This window comes from Tetrahymena thermophila (assembly GCF_000189635.1).
Source record: "Tetrahymena thermophila SB210 genomic scaffold scf_8254824, whole genome shotgun sequence".
Lineage (NCBI taxonomy): Eukaryota > Ciliophora > Oligohymenophorea > Hymenostomatida > Tetrahymenidae > Tetrahymena > Tetrahymena thermophila.
In genome coordinates, this window is record NW_002476579.1 from 96,492 (window position 1) to 117,219 (window position 20,728).

Genomic DNA, 20,728 nt, shown 5'->3' on the forward strand with positions numbered 1-20,728 from the left:
TTTTTTTGTTCTTTAAATAGATATATTATGATGAATTTAAAAAAAACAATTCAAATTGAGGAGACAAGTGTAGCGTTTCAAGCAAGATATTGTTTATTTTTTGAAAGAAAAATCTAAAGAAAATCATGAAATTTATTCTTTTTAGTGAAATTAAAATTGATGATTAAAATTAATGAAAAGAAGTTCTTATTTTATTTCTATTCTTGAAAGATTTATATTTCTATAATTGAATTTAATATCTGTAAAATTTTTTTCTTGCTTAATTAAATTCTTGATGTTTTATTTAAATTAAAATTTACTGAATTAACTTTAAATTAAGTTAATATGTAAGCATCTATTTATACATATCTCAATTTTTTTAAATTTTGAAAAAATAATCATTAATATTTGTGAAAGTAATGAAAGTATTTTAAATTTACTTATTTCTTTGCTTAAATAACCACTTTAGATAAATTTTGAATGAAGAATTTCAATTTATGCTTGAAGTTCACATATTTGTAACTATTATATTATAAATAAAGACACTTCCATTATCTATGCAAATTTTTATAATTAAGATAAATTTTTGATTCTAGTAGTGAATGGCTTAAATTATTTTTATTGACCCTTTAGAGATATAAAGAATATATAAAATAATAAATTAAAATAACTAGAAAGAAATAAGAAAGAAATATTAAAAGATAAATGAAAGTTGTTTAAAGTTTTTAAAATATAGATTTGTTTGGTACTCAAATTGGAATCTAGTATAATAAGAAACATAGCTTTAATACCAAACTTGGAGGGTTCATCACATTTGGTTTAAGCGCCATTCTCATTTTGTATATAATGAATATAGTTTAAGTCTACTTTTCACACTCTTAAGTGTCAGTGATTCAAGAAATTCAAAATATGCCTAACTCTAAATAGTTTAACCTGAGTGCAAATAATTTTTCCTTTATGGTTGGAATCACAGATGTATACTATAATTAGTTTATTGATGATTCTGTTTACACCTTGACCGTCAAGTAAAACATTCAATAAAAACTGCTAAATTAAACGACTGGAAAGTATTAGACAAAGTAAACAACTAATAATCTTAAACTTTAAAGATGTACAGAAAATCATTTTTAAATTCAAAAAACTTAAGACTACTTTTTGCAATAAGATTATAAAAATTTCTATTGCTTATCACTCGATGAATAATTATAATTGTAAGGCATTTACAACTCTGAAATTTTTTAGTAAATTGAGATAGAAGTTAGTTCTTGTTCTGGTAATAGCTGCGCAGATCCAGCCTATATTAATAAAAAACTAAATAATTGTTACTTTTAAGTTTATTTTATAGATAAAAATGTGAAAACAACTGATCTAAATAACCCTTTTGATCCTATAGGTAGGTCTGTATTCTATATAGCTGGAACTGGTTTTTCAAAGACAATCAATTTATATTTCGCTCAAAACAGCATATCCACTGACACAGGAATAGTTATGGAAGATACTCAAGAAGAAACTGATTTAACTTTTAGCTCAGATAGAGAATAAGTAGTTTCTAAAAATGGTAATAGATTGTTTTTGCTTCAGATGTCTCTAGATCCAAATAAATAAATTAATTACACTAGAAAATATTTAACCATTTCTTAAGGATTGTCATAGATAGGTGGTATCTATAATATTTTGTTTGCTATTGGGTGCTTTATATGCAGGCCATATGCTTAGTTATAATATAAGCGCAATCTGATGAATAAAGTGTTTGGCTTCGAGTATTCTGATTTTGAATAATAAAAATAATAAAACAAGGAAGATGAAGAAGAAAACAATAAGAATAATAAAGATCATTTAGAAATACTAGAGTAAAGAGGTATATATACTAATTATGAAAAGGATTCAATTTAAGAGGGTTCAAAAGAAAAGGAATAGCAATCAAAAGACTTCGAAGAGTAACATATAAATCACTATGAACAAAAAACAATATAAAATTCTACTAGAGCTAGACAAAAATCATTAAATTTTACTGAAAGATCATCTCGACTTTCTGTTACTTAAAAATAGAAAGAAAATGAGAGAGATTTGAAAAGATTCTTTAAATAAACATTTGAATAATTGAGGATTAAGTCTTATGATTACTTTAGTTACTATTTATCTTTTTTCACATGCAGAAGATAATAGAGATCTGAAGTTATTGATTATGGATTACAAAAACTGTATAATCATCTTGACATTGTCTACATTCTCAATAAATTGATAGAATTCGAAAAACTAAAAAAGCTTTTATTAAATGAGAATCAATTGAGATTATTCGATTATATTCCTAAGCCTATCATCAAAGTGAACAAAAACACAAATCAAATAATTTAAACTGACTAGAATGACTCTAGCAACGCAGGAATATTTTACGAAGATAAAAGGACTTTAATTTAAAAGGCGGAAGATGCCCAAGAAGCTTATAACAACATAATAAATTAGAGCCAGTAGAATTCAGAACTCAATCAAAAGTTGATTAATCTCCTTCATCCTAAATTAATTGAATTATTTAAGTTACAATCTTTTGATAAATCTGATTGGTTAAGAGATAGATCACCTTCGTGCAGATAAAAAAAAAATTAGTTTGCTATATAGATTCCCTTTTTATCACCAACAAGCAACGATACTGAAAGACATTTTTTCTAATAAACACAAAGACCTAAAAATGAATATTAGTAGGTTTTAAATACTCAATAACCTGGGTAAGCTTCAATAAAAGACATTTAAACTATAACACATTGCTAGCAAGATAGTGATGATCTAAATCCTGCTTAAACATTTAGCGAGTATGAAGTTTGCTAAAAACCAGTTAGAGATACTTATAGTAAGTACCTTAGAAATTAAAAAAATATGAATTAGAATAATATAATGCTAAATTTAAATGAAAATAAGTGAAAGAGCATATAAAATTTATTTAAATTTATTAATTGTAAACTGAGCATCATGTTTAAGTTTTATTATTTTTAAAATCAAATTTAACTTTTTTACATTTAATTTTTTAATCTTAATTAATTTACATTCTTATTCTATTATGGACTCATTTCAAAAAATAAATTAGAAATATAAAGAAATGATCTTACTATTATTTCTTTTTTCTTAAATAAATTTTTCTTCTTGTGCTTTTAAAAGTCGTTGTTCAAAAAGTAATTTTTTAATTTAATTTTATTCATGGTATTAACTGATTTTTAAAAAGGAAGTATTAACATTTTTAATTTTATTTTATAATAGCATTCAGAAGTTTTCTAAAAAATATATTTTAGAAAAATCAATTAATATATTTTAAAAAACTTATATTAAAAATTCTTTTGATTTTAATAAGCTTACAATTTTTTTAAGAGACAAAAATATTAAGGTTAATTTATTTAATTATTTATTTATGTATGTATTATTTTTTAGATTGCACACATCAACAGTTTATAAATGTAAAATAAAAAAACAACAATCAAAATATTAAAATATGAAATCAAGTTTTAAATAAATGAACATTTTTAAATTATTAAATTTAAAAAAAAATATATTTAGTAAATAAACTCTTTTTATTTAGAAAATAAAATGCAAATAATTAAAAAGAGACATAAAATTTTAATAGAAAAATTTTTCTGTTTTTAATTATTTATCAGTAAATCTTGAATATAATTTTACCACAAAATTGGAACAAAAAAAACTAAGTAAAAATATGTCTTTAATGTAAAATTATATTGATTATTTTATATATCTTTATTATTATTAGGATCGAAACCATTTCTATAAGGAGAAATTAAATTAAGACAATTAAATATAAATATTTTAGTTCAAAATTAAATTTCATTTTGAGAATATATAAATATTAATAATTGTCACGTTTTTTATCATTTCTTATATCAAAAAATATGTAATAAATCATATAAAGATTTGAGTAAATTATTGAAAATAGATTCTATTAGAAATCACATAATTCTTTTACTCCTAATGCAAATTAAAATATCCACTAATTTAAAAGTTATTATTTTTTATATATTACAGTAAAAGCTCCTTCATAAATTTCTATAAATATTGAATTTACATTTCACGGTAAATCTTATCTCATTAGCTTGTAAACATTTTAAAGCAGTTATTTAAAAAAATAATAATTTAATAAACGCTTTTGTGTTAGGGTATAAATGTGTCTTAATTTTATATCTATCTGTTGGTTTATCTAATAATGACTTTTTAATTTTATTTAACTAAAAATCAAAAATATCTTTTTTCAAAAGATATCCTGAAATATTTCTAAATACATTTTTCTATCTATTTATTTATCTCTCCACATGTAATAAATTTATAAGAAGTTTTATTAATTAATAAATGAATAAATGTGTTTTTTAAAAGCTTAACTTCAAATGCAAAGCTGTGGCAAAAATATAAAAGCTAAATTAGATTCTATGTTGTTATTCTGAGTTCAAATTGTTTGATAAATGATTAAGAGCACCAAAAAATGGATTAAATTAAAACTAATAATTGGATATAAAACTTTAAATTTTTCAACATTTTTATGTTTTTTAAATCTGTAGAAGTTTCTTTTGTAATTCTTATTTTGTAAGTAACAGATTATTAATTTTGATTAAATACTAGCCTCTTTTACTTAAGTAATCTGCTGATTTTAAAAAGTAAGATATTTTTTATTTGAATTTAAATATTAATTTTAAGAAGTTAAGATAGGTATATTTTAATCATCAATAGTTCGGCAAGATATTAAGCAAAGTTGAAAAAAATGATAATATAAGCTTTATGTTATTGTAAAAGAAATTAACACTTACTTTACGTATTTGATTTTTAATTTTGATGCAATTTATTTAACTTTGAAGATATATAACCAGGGTAAGTGATGCAATTTAGTGGTTTAAAAATTATCTAAGATAGAATTGATCATTATTAAAATTTCTTTAAATGCTAAACTAAAAATTTTGTAATTAATTTTATCAGCCAAAATTCGCATATTTTATTTGAAATTAGTACAACATAGAAAATTAATAAATTAGAAAAGAGTTTTTTCTTATGGACACAGAAACCATTCTTATAGTAGCAGGCATAGCTATTTTTATAGTAGCCTTGGTCTTCAAATTTTTGAAGAAGGACGCAATTGTTGAAGAGTATTTAACTTTATCTTACTTTTTTTAAATTTTTAAGCTCACAAATGAAGATTTTTTTTTTTGAGACTTGAAAGTCATCTAAAAAATGAAAAATTTAATCTAATTTTATGTTTCATAAAAAGAGTTAAGGTTGAACAAAAAGTTTTGACCAAAAAAAAGGAAAGTACCATAACTTATGGTAAAGTTACTTTGTTCTTCGGTTCTCAAAGCGGTACTGCAAATAAGTTTTGCAACATTCTCTCTTAAGAAGCTTTAGATAATGATTTTGAACCCAGTGTTGAAGATTTGAAAGACTTTAAAAAAGAGTTTTTCACTTAAGGAGATAATTTAGTCATATTATGCATGGCCACCCATGGAGAAGGTGATCCTACTGATAATGCCAAAGAATTCTTTGAGTGGATTAAAAATCACTAAGAAGAAAATGCCTTCAAGAACATTCGTTTCACTGTTTTTGGTTTGGGTAATACTCAATACGAACACTACAATGCTATGGGTCGTCAAACTAATTAACATTTCGAGCGTCTTGGAGCTAAGAGGTATTTATTTTTTTGCTTTGATAATTTGATATTAACTCTACATTTTATGAATTTTTTTCTAACTTAATGCTATAAAAACTATAGAGTCTACAAATATGGTGAAGGTGATGATAATAGCTCATTAGAAGATGACTTCAATGAATGGAAGGAGAACTTGTGGACTGAACTCAAGAAGATTATCACTCCTATTGATTTAACAAAATAAAATGATTAAAGTGCTGCCTCTCATCACAATAAAAAGAAATCTGGTACTGCTTTCAAGTTAGTTCCAACTGAAGCTGCAGAAATTAATTTTGAAAATGCTAAAAACGATGGAAAGAAGTACGAATTCTTAACTGATGGTTATATTCATGGAACTGTCGCTAATGTCAAGAGCATTAAGGAATTACGTTAAAACAACAATGATGGATCTACTCTTCATATGGAAATCGATTTAAAGAACACTAACTTAAAGTATAAGACAGCAATGAACATAGAGATTTTTGCTGAAAATGATCCTGCTCTTGTTGAAAAGGTAGGAGCCCATTTGAACTTAGATCTCAATCAAAGAGTAGAACTTGTTGTTGATGAAGAATTTATTGAAAAATTCAAGTATCCTTTCCCCTCTCCAATAAGCATCAGAAGCATTTTAACCAAGTTCTGCGACTTTTAAGGTTAACTTATGAAAAAAACTCTTAAAGACTTAGCAAAATTAACTACTAACGAAGAGCACAAATCTAAGTAAACAAATTTAATTGCAAATTATTTAACAAAATATTTTTAAAATATGGACTTATTTCATTTTAGAAGTATTTAAAATAAAAAAAATTGTTTATTAGAATTAGGAAAGAAATAAATAAGCAAATTTAAGCAATAAAATTTTATTAAGCAAAATGTTAATAATTAAAAATAAAGAAAAGAATTAGTAAATCAAAAAGCATAAAAACAAACTTTCTCATTAGCAATATTATTAATTAGCTTCAATTTTATTTATTAGAAATAATTTAATCAATAAAAAATTGGATCCAGCCAAAAATTGATTTGATCTTAGAATTTATTTTAAATTTCTACCAATAAAATGGAATAAATTAATCTTAAATATAAATGAATTAATGTCTTTTTTTCTTTTAAATATTTTACAAAATTAAAAAAAAACAATTTTTTAATGAATTAAACAGATTAGAAAAATTAGCCTCTGCTGCTGGTAAGAAAGAGTTTGATAGCGAAATCTACTAAAAGAAGAAATGCCTTTTCGATTTATTGAAAGAATACTAAATTGTTCCTACCCTTGAATAATTTGTTGATCTTTGTCCTCGTCTTAGCCCTCGTCTTTTCACAATTTCTTCTTCCGATGTTAAAAATCCTGAAATAGTTACTGTAACTGACAGTCTCGTTGCAGATAAGCTTGAAGATGGCAGCATTAAGCATGGTATATGCTCTAAGTATTTAATTAATTTCTAAAACAAACTCAAGAATGGTATGACTGGTAACAGAATCAGAGTAGGTTTCAAGGCTTCTAGCTTTATTCTTCCTCAAGACAGCAAAACTCCAATCATCATGATTGGTCCCGGAACTGGTATTGCACCTTTCATCGCCTTCTGCTAAGAAAAGGAAGCTCTTTTAGAAAAAGGTATTTAAAATCTTATTTATTCATTTTTAATTTAAATTTTTATTCTATTTAATCAGGTATTAATATCTGCCCTGGTGAATTTACTTTATACTTTGGCTGCAGACATCAAAATGGTGATTATATTTTCAGAGAAGAACTCGAATAATACGTTAAGAGTGGCATCATCAATAAGCTATACACAGCCTTCTCTAGAGATCAAGTAATTTCTTTAATATGCAAATATAAAGTCTAAAGTGTTTTCTTTATAATTAAATAGGGTAGTAAGGTATACGTTTAAGATTTGATGATTAAAAACGAAGAAGAAATTTATAACACCTTCTTCGAAAGAAATGGTTTAATATACATTTGTGGGTAAAATATTTTTTATTAACTAAATTTATTTACTAATTATTATATTTTAATAAAAAGTGCTACTGCTATGGGTGAAAGTGTAGTTAATGCTTTAAGAAAGATTGTTCAAAAATTCAAAAATATTGATGAACAAGAAGCTCACAAATTTGTTGAAAATTTAGAAAAAGAAAAAAGAATCATCAAAGAATTATGGTGAGAGTGATGAAGCTAATTTAATTTAAAACAAAAAACATCTCAAAATTTTCAATAAAAATAACTAAAAAACTAACCTAAATAACACAAAAAACAAATAATACCAATCTTATTTTATTCTTCCAATTATTTTGTTTTATGAATATTTTCATTTATATCAATGTATTCCATTAACTTAAATAATTTCTCATTTATTGAAATATTTTGAATCTTCAACTTAAAAAATAAAAAAGTTTTTATTTTTATTAAAATTAGCTTTGAATATTCTGATCCATTTTTTATACTAAATATCAATAATAAGTTTTTTAAGTTAAAGAAATTACAAAATTTCAGAAATTTTGGAGTTAAATAATTATTTTTAAAAATTTTTAATTTTTATAATTAAGTTTGTTACATAAACTCTCTCTATATATATAAATATATTTACAAGTGATTATAAATTTATTAATTCTTTTAATTTTCAATTTTCAATATTTTATATAAATTGAGGAAAATTTTAATCAATAAAAATTAAATTTAATTAAATATTCTATTTATTAACTTATAATTCAATAATTTAATTTAAAATTATCTACTTTTTTAAAGGTTTATTAGAAGTAGTTTAATAAAGTTATTTAATTCGGTTTATCATAAAATACTATTAACACAATTTATTTGCTAATTATTCCAAACAACGTAGAATTACTTTTTGCTGAAATTTGGGTTTTCCTCTCTCTTTTTTTTTAAAGCTGTTAATTTTCTTTCTAAAGAGTATTTTGTGACTATAAATTTATCATATTTGCTTGGATCTGGCATTTCTTATATTTTTAACTAAAAATTATTTTATGTATTATTCATTAATTTATCTATTTTAATTTAATTATTTTCTAGAGCAATTTCAATATTGGGATCATTTTAAACAACCCTTCGTTATTAGTTTAGACTTTAAGCTCTATAAGATTATTACTATTATATTTATTATTTATTCTAAGAATTCATTGGTGATGCTCCAGCATAGTTGTAATAATTTCTTGAATGAGCTGTTGTATTTGGTCTTGAATCATTTGTGTAAAATAGTTATATATTTTTATCATTTTTTTAAATACTGCTGTGATTATATCTCTGCTATTAAGTGCTGCTTAAAGTTGAATGAGTATTTTCTACTCTCTTACTATCTTGACTTGCTTTTATATCAATAAGAGGTGAAGCAACCTTTGATTAAAAATCTTGTTCTTCTAAAACCTATCTCAATGCATTTTAATGCTACTTTTTTAAATCTCGATTGCCATTGGTATGGTCTGGATATAGTTCTCTTGAGCTTAAGATGATTTCTCCCTCCTCTTTTTCTTTAATATCGTATAGCTACTAGCTTATATTCAGAAGTTTTTCTCTACTCTTTGCTTCTAACATGGGAGATAAAGTGTTATCATTTGTTGTGCCTGTCTCTTAAATTAAATTATTCTTAAGCTCTTCATTTTAATTTTCAGCATTTAACCTTTTTTCTATAAAAATTGATTATATTTTTGTATAAATTGCCTAATGAAATTTTCTAAAATATAATATCAATATTGATTAGTAAAATACTTTAAGATGATTTGATGTTTATGAAAATCTTATTCCTTTATTGTTGAGCAATTATTTCTTAATTTTGTGCTTGATCACCTTAAAAATTCTGCTAGTTTTCAATTATTTTTTATCTAAAGCCTGCTCCACTTTTTATTCTTCTTTCTAACTGAATTTGTTTACATTTAGTAATTTTTTCTACTTACTATTCCATAGGTATCTTTCTTGAAAGAACTCCAATCATATCGTTATGCACACCTAATTATCAAATTACTTATGTTTATTTTTAATTTCATTTAACAAATTTTACCTATATATTTAATTGAAACTTATTTGGGCTCTTAGGGCTATTGCGCTTTTTCAGAAATACTCATTCTAATTTAATTGTTATGGAAAGAATTATTTTTAGGAGAGAGTAAATTATTGGTATTTGTAAATAGAGAATGTTAATATTATTGATTCTTGCGATTAGTTGTTGAGTTTGGAGTTAAAGAGCTATCAAAGAAGTTATTCTTTTATATAAAAACAGATTAATTCTAGTTGAAACCTAAGCTTTCATCATAATTGGTTTAAGATAAGTTATTGTTGTGTCTATATGAACTAATAGGCTCTTTTGAACGATAATCAACAGAAAAGCTTTGATTTTGAAATTTATTTGACTACCTCATTTGAATATGCTCTCTTTTGTTTTAAATAGAATTCTAATGATTGATCTGTTAAGAATAGCTTAATAAAGATGAATTGTGCTTGATTTTATTTGTTTGTTTATCAAAATTAAGCTGAAGTTTTTCATCTCTCAATTTACTAGGTAAGGCTCCCTGCCACTTATATTTTTAAACTACTCCTTATTCGATAACTTAAATTTATCCTTCCTCTCTATCTAACGGCTTACTAGCTTTAAGCATTTAATTAGGGTCTGGCAACTGGAGTAGAATCCCTAGCATTTGCTATATATTATTCATATCCCTTTAATAATTCATTTAGCTTTTTTGTTAATTACTTGTTAAAAATCTTAAAAATATTTAGAAAAGGAAGTCTTTATTGAAAAAAATAATAATCGCTTAACTAATAAAATTGCAAATATATTCATGAATTATATTCATTCTCCTCAAACTATCTTAAAATATTAAATTTTTTTTATTATTGATATATCCAATAATTTTTGTTTACCTAAAAAATTATTAATTTATAAATTGCAGATATCAAAGCTCATAACCATTCTTTTGTATAAATATACTAAATAATTTATTTTAATAATAAACTTGTGGTTTAATAATAATTACTCTAAACTTCATATATTTATAGAAAATGTGAAATTTAAAAAATTTAGAAAAAATTAAAATTATGTTTTATTTATTTATTTATTTTAATTATTAAGATTTTTTTTATAAATTTTTATCTAGAATTTATTTTTATAAGTTAATTAAATTAAGTTTAAAATAGAAGAGTTATCCTAAGATGAGAACTAGAAGTATAAAATACAAATAAAAGAAGTAGTTTTATTAATATTCTAATAGAGTTGATTTGAAAAAATCCTTAAAAATATTAATTTTTAAATTTTAATTAAATTATACATACAAATTTTTGTATTACTAATTTATTTAATTGAAATTAAATTTAAATGTATATTTATAGCATAATACTAATAATCTTGATTGATTATTTTGCTTCTCTAAAAGCTTAATTTTAATATAAAATATTATTAAAAAAATAATAAAATATATTATTGTGAGATAGGATAAACAAACAAACTATAAAATTATTATTTTAAATATCAAAAATTAAACATTTTTATTAAATATTTCTATAAAAAATAAATCTAATATAAAATATGTTTTTTTTGTATAAACAGCTTACTTTTTAACATTTAACAAACAGCTTTAAGATTCATTTAAAAATTTTGAATTAATGTTTGAAATTAAACAAAGTTATTCAAATAATTTTGTGATTTTTAGATTTATTGATGAAATCGAAGTGCAAATTTTTTATCAATAGTTAAATAATATTTACCACTTTAAAATAAATTAAGAATTAAGCATCTAAATATTATAACTTTAAACCAAAAATTCAGCTGTTCAAAGATAATTTATAAATAAGATATTAAAATAAGGATTAAAAATGGGTATTAATATTAAAATAAAAGCTTTTATGAGCTGGTTATACTAATTATTTGTTTAATTAAATAAAAATAGATGACATTGATGATTTATTAGCTACATTGACAAATACAAATAATACTAAAGCATAACCAAACAAGTATATTTAAAAAAAATTAATTTATAAATAAATAATTTCATGAATACTAAATATTTAAATAAGGAGTCCTTTCGAATATGGAAATAAAAATAATAAAAATTCCTCAGCTGATTTGGATGAAGATGATGATATTTTGGGTGGATATAATCCTTCTGGTATTTCAAATAATAAAGCAAATGATAAAAAAGCAAATTCTTCATCAGGATTCGGTATGAGTAGTAAACCAAGCACTGCAGGAGGCAAGCAAGGTTAGTATGATTTTGACGATGTTTTGAAATTGATAGAAGATGATAAAAATGATAAGGGATTTGGAAAATCTAATGCCAATTCATCATTTGGTATAAAGATGTAAAATAATTAAAGCAGCAAGTAATAAAGTACATTCTTCGATGACTTTGATATTGACCTTGATGATAACAAGAATACAGGATATGCAAAATCAGGATACATTCCATCATCAAATCTTGATCTTAAGAAAACTCAAACAGCTGTTAAGAAAGATGACGATGATTACTTGGAAAAAAGAGCATCTTTGTTTGGAGTGCCTTTAAACTCAAAAATAAATAGCAATACAGCACCTGCAGGTAATAAGCAAAATATGGGAGGAGATAACTTTTCTGTTGGCTCAAGCAGAGATTTATTTAAAGAAAAAGACTATTCACCCTTTGAAAAAGACAACTTTGATGATTTTAAAAAGAAGGACTATTCTAAATAATAGTAAGGAAATTAGCCTACTTTTCCATCAGCTAATAAGCTTGGGAATGATCGCTCAAAAAGTATGTTAGATGAAGATGATGATTTTTTAAATATAGATAATTTTCATAGCAGAAGAGGAAGAAGTTCCACAAGAAAAATTAGTTAAAATATACAGCAAAAAGATGATAAAAGCAATTCACCTTTGGCAGCTCCTTCTTCAGCAAAAAGATCTGTCTTTGATGAAAACCCTTCTAAAACTGCAAATTAATTAGATGATGACAACGATCTTGGAGGATATAATCCAACATTATCTAGACTACCTTCTAGAAATAGAGGTTTGAATAGAGAAAAATCAGCAGATAACAATAATTGTAATCATTTTATTATAAATTTTATATAAAAATTTTTTAACATGTAATTTTATAAAAAGAAAAACCTCCTCGACTATTAAAAACTCATGATGAATTTGAAAATCCATAAAAGCCATCATAAACTCAAAATAATTTATTTAGTGATAAAAATCTTTTTGAAGATAACAATAACAAAAGTACAAACAATATTTTTGCTGATAAAAATGATATGTTTGGGGATACTACGACAGGAGGAGGAAGAAACGCAAATAGATTTGGGAATACAAATAATTTATATCGAGATAGAAATGATTTTGGAGATTATACAAATTAAAATAATTTAAATAACAAGTAAGACGAACCAATTATCAGCAACAATAGAATGGCTTCTGCTTAGATACAACTTAAAACAGATAAAAGTTCTATTTTAGATTCATTAGAAAAACCAGGAGATTCTCATTTTATGTTGCAAAAACCAAACACTCAATAGTAGGTGTTTAGAAATCAATCAGAACTAAGTAACACTTAGCCTAAATTATTCAGCGAGGCGACTACTAAATAAATTACGTATAATACCACTCAAAGACAACCAGCTCAACCATAAATAGTTAGAGTATAGGAGTCATTCAATTAAGAAGAGTCTTTTAGGCATACTGAAGTTTTTAATAAAGAAACAAACAGCCAAGATTTTTTTAAGAATACAAAAGTGTTTGAAGATACAAAGAAATAGATTTAGGAAGAAACTATGTATTAAATAACTATGATAAGAAATAATTATGAAGGATAGATTCAGCTAATGAGATAAAATCATGAAGAGCAACTTCAGCATGAAAAGAAAATGAGAGAAAACATAGTCGAGGAAATGTAGAACCTATTGAAATCAGAAAAGGAGAGATTGAAAATGCTTCACGAGTCTGAATTAAAATCTAAAGAAGCAACTTGGGATTATGAAAAGCAACAAATGCAAAGAACATTTTAACAGGAATCTGAAATGCTGAAGAAGCAAATCGAACAGCAATAAAAAATGATATCACTTGCAGAAGAAATAAGACTAAATGCAGACAAACTCAATAATTTAACAAACAAATATGATAATCAAAACGAAGGTATTTGTTTATATTAAAATTAAGTAAAATAAATAATTTAATATATTATTTCTGGTTAAAATAAAGTAAAAAGGAGCTAAGACGACGATTTAAGAGAAAGAGAAGAAAAACTCCTTTTATAAGAAAAGAAAATAAGAGTAGAATAGGATTATCTAGAGAATGAAAGAATACGTTTGAACAAGATGAGAGAGGATTTAGATAGTAGAGAATCTCTATTAAGACAAGAAATAGATGCAGAAAAAGTGCTTCTCAAAAGAGAATATAATAGGCTATAAGAGTTATAAGATTAAATATCATCTTAAGAATAAGATAAAAAAAGGTAATTAATCATAGAGAGATAAGAGTTGATTAATGAAAAGAGTGTCACCTAAGATGAAAGGTAAATCAAGATTCAATATTTTATTTAAAATTTAAATATTTTTTTTCAATAAAATTAGATTAAAGATTAAGGAAGAATATGAATAAAAATACAGAGATTTTGAAATGTAAATAGTTTTGTTTGAAAAACAGAGATAAGCTAATGAGGCTTAGATAACAAAATTAGAAGCCTTGCATAAATCTAAAATAAGAGAAAATGAAGAAATAAGACAAAAGCTGATTGACTAGGAGGAGAATCTCTTAAAAAGGCAAAAGGTTTGATGATTTATTAATTAATATTTAAGATGATAAACTCATATTTAAAAATATTTATAATAGGTTTTAGAGTTGAAAGAGATTGAATTTAGCAGAAAAGAAATGGATTTCAAAAAAATTTCAAGTGTGTCTTATAATGAGAGAAGCGAGTTAGAGGCAGAGTAGAAAAAGCTATTTGAGATACAAAAAAAAATATAAGAAGAACAAAGCAGTATTTTGGAATTCAGACAAACATTTATGCATGAAAAAGAGAAACTAGATAGGTAATAGCATGAATTGTTTTTGAAAGAAAAGAAAATATAATAAGATGTTCGTCATATTGAAACTGAGAAGAGAGATTTGTAAATGATGCAGAGAACAATTCAATCATTAAAGAGTGATGCAATAAAGGAATTTGATAATAAAAAACTTTCTGTATTAAATGCTTCTTTGATCTCTTAAGCTTACGAAGATAATTCGTTTTTGACAAGAAAAGAAAACGTTAACACATCAAACATTAATTACAACATTCCTTCTATGTAACACGCTAGATCATCAAGTTTACATAATAATAAGCACAGAAGAGATAATAGCCTTAACGAAGTTCTTACAAATAATTTTGTACAAACAAGACATAATGAAACCTAATAAGTATTTAAAAAGCCTCCACTAAATTAAACTCATAACAGAGTTTTTTCAAACAATGAAAATAATCCTTATAAAATAACTGTAAATAACTAAGAGCATAAGGCTGGTGCAAGTAACTCAATGCAACCATTCAACTTGAATGAATTTATGACTTAGTTGAAAGTAATTGACTAAAACAGTAATTTTAATTAAGCATACATCAACAAAGAAAGAGAAAATTTGTTCATTAAAGAGCAGTTTGGATCTGAATATTTAAATAGTCATCTTAATAAAGCGTCTGGCTCATATACTCAATCTAATTTCTAAGATTCTTCTCCATACATATATAAGCCCTCTAATTCTTCTGTTGAGTCTCATTAATGAATGAAACGAATGATAAATTAATTAACTATAAAACTCTTGCAAACAAATTTTCCATCTTTTCTAAACTTTGAAATAAGGATTAATTAAATACCTTAAAATAATTTTTTTGTATATAAAATAAAAAAGTAGACATTTTATGTATTTTAATTAAAATTATTTCAAAAAGTAAATTAAAATAAATAAATGATGATAAATTATAAAATTAATTTCAAATAAATAAATCTAAATCAAGTCATTAACAATATTAATTAGATCACTTCTCAATATTTTTTGAAGTATAAATAAAAAACTGTATGCTTTAGCAATAAAAATCTAATTTATTTATACTTTTTTTACTTCATAAATTTAAATTAATTTTGGAGAGCTTTTATTTCAATTAGTTTTAAACATAAAAATTTTGTAAAATAAATCAATAAAATTTTAGCTTGAAGATAAAATGTATTTTATTTAGTTAATCAAAATAATATTTTTAATTCAGATTATTAGTAGTTTTTTAATCAATTCAAATTTAAGTAAGAGCAATTTCCTATTTAATTTTACATTATATTAGCTAACATTTTTAATTTATTTATCTATTATTTGGCGGTAGAATTTAAATAAAATATTTGGCGAAATATTCAAAATGACAAAGTAATATTTAAATGCATAAAAAAAAATATCAATACCTGAAAAATTATTTTTATATTTATGAGTATGAAACATATATCTATTTATATATAGGTTGAAATACTGACTAAAATAATATTTATTGCTTTTCATTAAATCCAAGGATACTCTTTTTGTATTTTTTCTTCCTATTCAATTGTAAGATCTTCAGTGACTTACAATTTCTTTTTAAGATCATCAAAGCTGCTCTGGTCTTTACCAAAATAGAATTCAGTTGCAATTCTGCAAATGCATACGTCATATAAAGTTTATATTTGTAAATAATAAGCTGCTTGCAGTAAATCATTCAAACGATTATCTTTATAAATTGGGTAGTCTTTAATGAAAAGATAGTCTTGTTCACTCAAATTTTTTTATAATTCTCCTGATTGCAAAGGCTTTGAAACTTTAGGAGGATTCCAATTATGACGCTTGCAGTAATCTAAAATAACATTAAGCATTTCAATAGAAATTTAAGAAATAGGAATATCTTCTCCATTATTTGTTTCAGACAACTCTTTAACTAAAACTGAAACATTCTTAAATCTAGGATCAACTTCTACTCTTTGATCGTTTTTAAGAATTAATCCAAGCATGCCGTTATTCTAATTGTTATCTTCTACGTCCATTTTAGTTTGCTATAACTTATTTAATATCTACTTATCTATCGATCTACGATTTCTTTTATTTTTAAACTAAATGAAATATCAATATTTATTGAAAATAAATATTTTTAAATTTTTAATAGATTCTCCTTTGTTATTAAAAATAATTAGGCATATAGATAGATAGAAAAAAGAGAGCTAGATAATCAGAAAAGTTAATATCAATCAATAATCATTCTAATAAATTTATTAAATAAATTCTTCTATCTCACTAATTGACACTGTTATCAATATAATAATGCGGGTTAGCTAACAAAATTTATTGGAAATATTTGCTATTGATGCAATATAAATTTCAAATTTATCTAAATAACACTATTGAAATATTCATTTAATAAGAAGACTACCAATTATATTTAAAATAGGTATCCATATTATAATTAAATTATCCATATTATAATTAAATTTAATTTTCTACATCTATACAATACAAAACCAATTAGTTAATAATAATAATAAATATAACATGAAGACACTATACTATAAATCAATTCTAAAAGATACCATCGTATATGCTTTTATTTAACTAAGTATTATATTTATTTAAGTATTTATTTTACTTTTCAGAAAGCAAAAATATTTTTTACTAATTGAGAGGGTTTTTTAAGAAAGCAAATAATTTATTAAAATTAATTTATCTTTATAATTTTAAATGATCAAAAATTTGAAATAATAATAAGAAATCTTATTTTCCAAATTTATAGAATTTTGAATACATACCTAAAAACTAAAATAAAAATTACTACTTTTAATTAATAACTGACTTATAATTGTCCCTATTTTATTTAAATTAATATATTATTTATTATTAAATTTATATCTGTAGATGAAATTAAACTTTAAATTTATTTTTTTAAGATTAAAAAGTTAATATTTTTTTAAAAAATATTAATAAATAAAATATGATAAAATTCAAATAACTCTCTTTTTTTAAGAAAATCAGACTAATTGTTATTTAAAAGAAAATAAAATCTTTTATTATAAAATTAATATGATAAAGTTAGTTAATTATTTATCGAGGAAGACAAATATTAAAGAAATTTTAAATATAGTTGATTAATTTAAGCTTTTTAGTTTACATTTTTTTATATTAAAATGAGGAAAGTTATTTACATTAATATTTAGTTTGCTTAATTTAATATTTGCAATAATTTTTTCCTGATGAGTTGACAAAAGGTGGTGAATGAGTGAATGATGAGTGATAAGCTATAGATGATATCTTTGTAGTTATTGCGAATATTTAATATAAATAAGTATAATTCTTATTACTTTGTTTTTAATTTTACTTTTTGCTTATAAGATAAAGAAAATTAATTACTTTATTTAAGACAAATCAATCATCAATACTAATTTAGACTCTAAAAATAATTGAAAATTAAAAAGAGAATCACATTTATAAAAGCAAACAAAGCTAGGGTTTCGAAAGAAATATCAAGATATAATCTCTTATATTAAAAGATATATAGGTATTATTTAGCAAGCAAAGGATATTAAATTAGATAATAAACATTATTATTTTGATGAAGCTCTGCTAGCATAATTAATCTCAGATATTTTTGATTCTTATTTTTGGATCAATTATTTATTGCTCAAGTTTAAGTAACTATAAAGAAAGCGAACAATAGCTCCAATCTGGATAATGCTAAGAGGAAAATATATTACAGGAAAAATAAAATTAAAAGGAAGAATATGGCCTTCGTCCACTTTAAACTTATAAATATCTTTAATAAAATCAGCAAAAACTTAATATTTAGATTTAATATAATACTCAGATTCAGTCCATTAATTAAGGCGAAAGCATAGAAGTCTATAACAATTATAAACTTTCTAAATAATTTGATTAGAGTTTATGGAATAGGTAATGCTGCTCACGTCCTGATAATTTGTACAATTATAACTTTGAAAGTAATGAAAATCCAGGATTAATAATATAAAATCTTCATCAAAATACTGATATTATAGTATCAACAAATATAAAAACATAATTTACTGATGGACTTAGGCCAAGCATAATGTATCTTGATTAAAATCTTAATCCTCCTCCACCTTAGTAAGATTAAGTTTTGATAAAAAGCGGAGAAAAAGGTCTTTTCTAAATACTTACAGCCTGTCCTAGTCATTATAACTTTGAAAACTATTGGACAGCTATTTCTATTACTATTGATATATAAAGTGTTTAAGTGAAAACGCAAGCAAATAATGAGGCACAAGAAGTGGGAGATGAATAAATTTCAGAGTCTATTAATGTTTATTATTTCTTTGTTTGTGATGAAAAGTTTAGACCCGTTAAGTATGCAGTAAGCCTTAATATATTAGTAATTGTACTTAGTATTATAGTTCTTGTAATGGCTATTTACTCTACACCTTTAAGTATCTCTTCACTTTGCTAAACAAGACCTTAAAGTAATTAAATAAATAATAGTACATACAGTTAGATTTCAAATTAACGTAAATTTGAGAGGTATGAGTTAAAATACTATCATGCTTCTGTTTATGCTGCACTAGTGATCACAATTGGAATATCTAATATATATATAAATCATGACAGGCTTGAAAAAATCATGGATATAATTATGGCTATATTAACAAGCTTCTCAACTTGGTTTTTTACAAATGAGCTTTAATGCCACAGCAAATGGATTAAAAAAAGGGTTTAGATAGTTTTTTTCACAATTAAATACTTTAAATTTTAACTTATGGACTTGATTAGTTTATGCTTTACAGCAATCTTAGAGTTTCTATGGCTTTACTTTGGAAAGACATGGTACTTTAGTGATATTCTAGCTTTATTCTTACTTGGTTCACTGATGAAATTTCTTAAATTCAAATCGTTAAAGTAGGCTTTCATGTTTTTATCTATTTGCTTACTAGTGGATGCAATTGGTGCTTTGATTGTTTATTTCAAAGAAGACTTAAGCTATGACATTTTATTTATTAATTAATATAATGAGCCTTTCTTAATAGCAATAAGGAGTATCAATATAATATATGACAAATATTGTTCGTGGCTGCCTGTTACAGGTACAGCTTTCCCTGGTATTTTAATTAATTACTGTTATCGCTATGATAGAAGCTATCAAAACTATAACACTAGAGCTTTTACATATCTTGGATTGTTTGGTTATTTCTTCAGTTCAATCATATACATGATTATAGCTACTTTTAATATTCATCAATGGCCTTATTCTACAGTTAATTACCCTATAATGTGTCTCTTCATACTGCTTTTTGCCTACAAAAGAAGCGAGCACTTATACTTATGGAATGGCAGTTTCTACGATGTTGTTGAAATAGCTCAATAATTTGTAGAAGATGGTACTGATCGCTCAGCTTCAAATGGAATAGTGGATCCAAGTGTATTATATTCCGATTTATAGGTTCAATCAGTCAGAAATAGCGAGTCTTTAAGTTAGTAAGTTTAATTGATTACTGAACATGAAAGAATTTCAGGTTAAAGTATTAATTAGTGAATAGAATAAAATAACAAATAAATGTGATCAGATTATAAACTAAGTAACTAAATAAATAAATAACATTTAATTTATTTTGAATTATATCATTTTGCCCTAAACAAAATATAGAAGTATAATATAGAAAAATAATTATATAAAATAATAAATAACAAATTTGTTTTTAAGATTTCATTTTAATTTATCTTTTATATTTTATAATATAATTGCATAATAAAAATAATAATTAATTATTTTTAAAAATTTTTTATTACAACTATGAATGGAATATTTCATTTTATTCATAGAACTAAATTAAAAAATATTTTAGAATTATTCATAAAATTTTTAAAATATGTATTTATTATAAAATTTTTTCATCAATAATTATTATATAATTTATATTTTGTAAATTTTTTTGAAATTCTAATACTTTTTAAAGAAAATTAATTTGAATAATATTTTATTAAGTTGAAATAAATGATTTAATTTATTTAACATGGATAAATTTAAGATAAAAAACAAAAATAATATTTTTAAGTTCATTAATTAAAAAATAGTGTTTAAATACCATTATTTTATTTATCATAATTTTTAATT

The 20,728-nt window shown here is 23.3% G+C and overlaps 6 protein-coding genes across 6 annotated transcripts; 4 read left to right on the plus strand and 2 right to left on the minus strand. All coding sequences in view use genetic code 6, as the record gives it.

Annotated features, from left to right (window-relative positions):
• Positions 1–684: 684 nt before the first annotated feature.
• On the plus strand, positions 685–2,895 carry TTHERM_001013299 (transmembrane protein, putative; the record flags this gene model as incomplete). Its single annotated transcript, XM_012795260.1, has 1 exon — positions 685–2,895. One exon carries the CDS (start codon positions 685–687, stop codon positions 2,893–2,895), a length of 2,211 nt encoding a protein of 736 aa, XP_012650714.1.
• Positions 2,896–5,013: 2,118 nt separating this feature from the next.
• TTHERM_01013300 (NADPHcytochrome P450 family reductase) lies at positions 5,014–7,800 on the plus strand (the record flags this gene model as incomplete). Its single annotated transcript, XM_971496.2, has 7 exons — positions 5,014–5,108; positions 5,231–5,644; positions 5,729–6,364; positions 6,802–7,253; positions 7,310–7,452; positions 7,510–7,604; positions 7,662–7,800. 7 exons carry the CDS (start codon positions 5,014–5,016, stop codon positions 7,798–7,800), a joined length of 1,974 nt encoding a protein of 657 aa, XP_976589.2.
• A 623-nt stretch (positions 7,801–8,423) lies between these two features.
• Positions 8,424–10,450, minus strand: TTHERM_01013310 (transmembrane protein, putative; the record flags this gene model as incomplete). Its single annotated transcript, XM_971497.2, has 3 exons — positions 9,649–10,450; positions 9,360–9,596; positions 8,424–9,277 (listed from the first exon to the last, which is right to left on the minus strand). Exons 1-3 carry the CDS (start codon positions 10,439–10,441, stop codon positions 8,424–8,426), a joined length of 1,884 nt encoding a protein of 627 aa, XP_976590.2. The 5' UTR covers positions 10,442–10,450.
• A 1,006-nt stretch (positions 10,451–11,456) lies between these two features.
• TTHERM_01013320 (hypothetical protein) lies at positions 11,457–15,369 on the plus strand (the record flags this gene model as incomplete). The annotated part of the gene is made up of 7 exons (XM_971498.2): positions 11,457–11,460; positions 11,531–11,594; positions 11,658–12,661; positions 12,721–13,746; positions 13,813–14,125; positions 14,184–14,379; positions 14,443–15,369. 7 exons carry the CDS (start codon positions 11,457–11,459, stop codon positions 15,367–15,369), a joined length of 3,534 nt encoding a protein of 1,177 aa, XP_976591.2.
• A 755-nt stretch (positions 15,370–16,124) lies between these two features.
• Positions 16,125–16,643, minus strand: TTHERM_01013330 (S-phase kinase-associated protein 1A; the record flags this gene model as incomplete). The annotated part of the gene is made up of 1 exon (XM_971499.3): positions 16,125–16,643. One exon carries the CDS (start codon positions 16,641–16,643, stop codon positions 16,125–16,127), a length of 519 nt encoding a protein of 172 aa, XP_976592.1.
• A 1,556-nt stretch (positions 16,644–18,199) lies between these two features.
• Positions 18,200–20,149, plus strand: TTHERM_01013340 (signal peptide peptidase; the record flags this gene model as incomplete). Its single annotated transcript, XM_971500.1, has 1 exon — positions 18,200–20,149. The coding sequence occupies one exon, from the start codon at positions 18,200–18,202 to the stop codon at positions 20,147–20,149; it is 1,950 nt and encodes a 649-aa protein (XP_976593.1).
• Between the last annotated feature and the right edge of the window lie 579 nt (positions 20,150–20,728).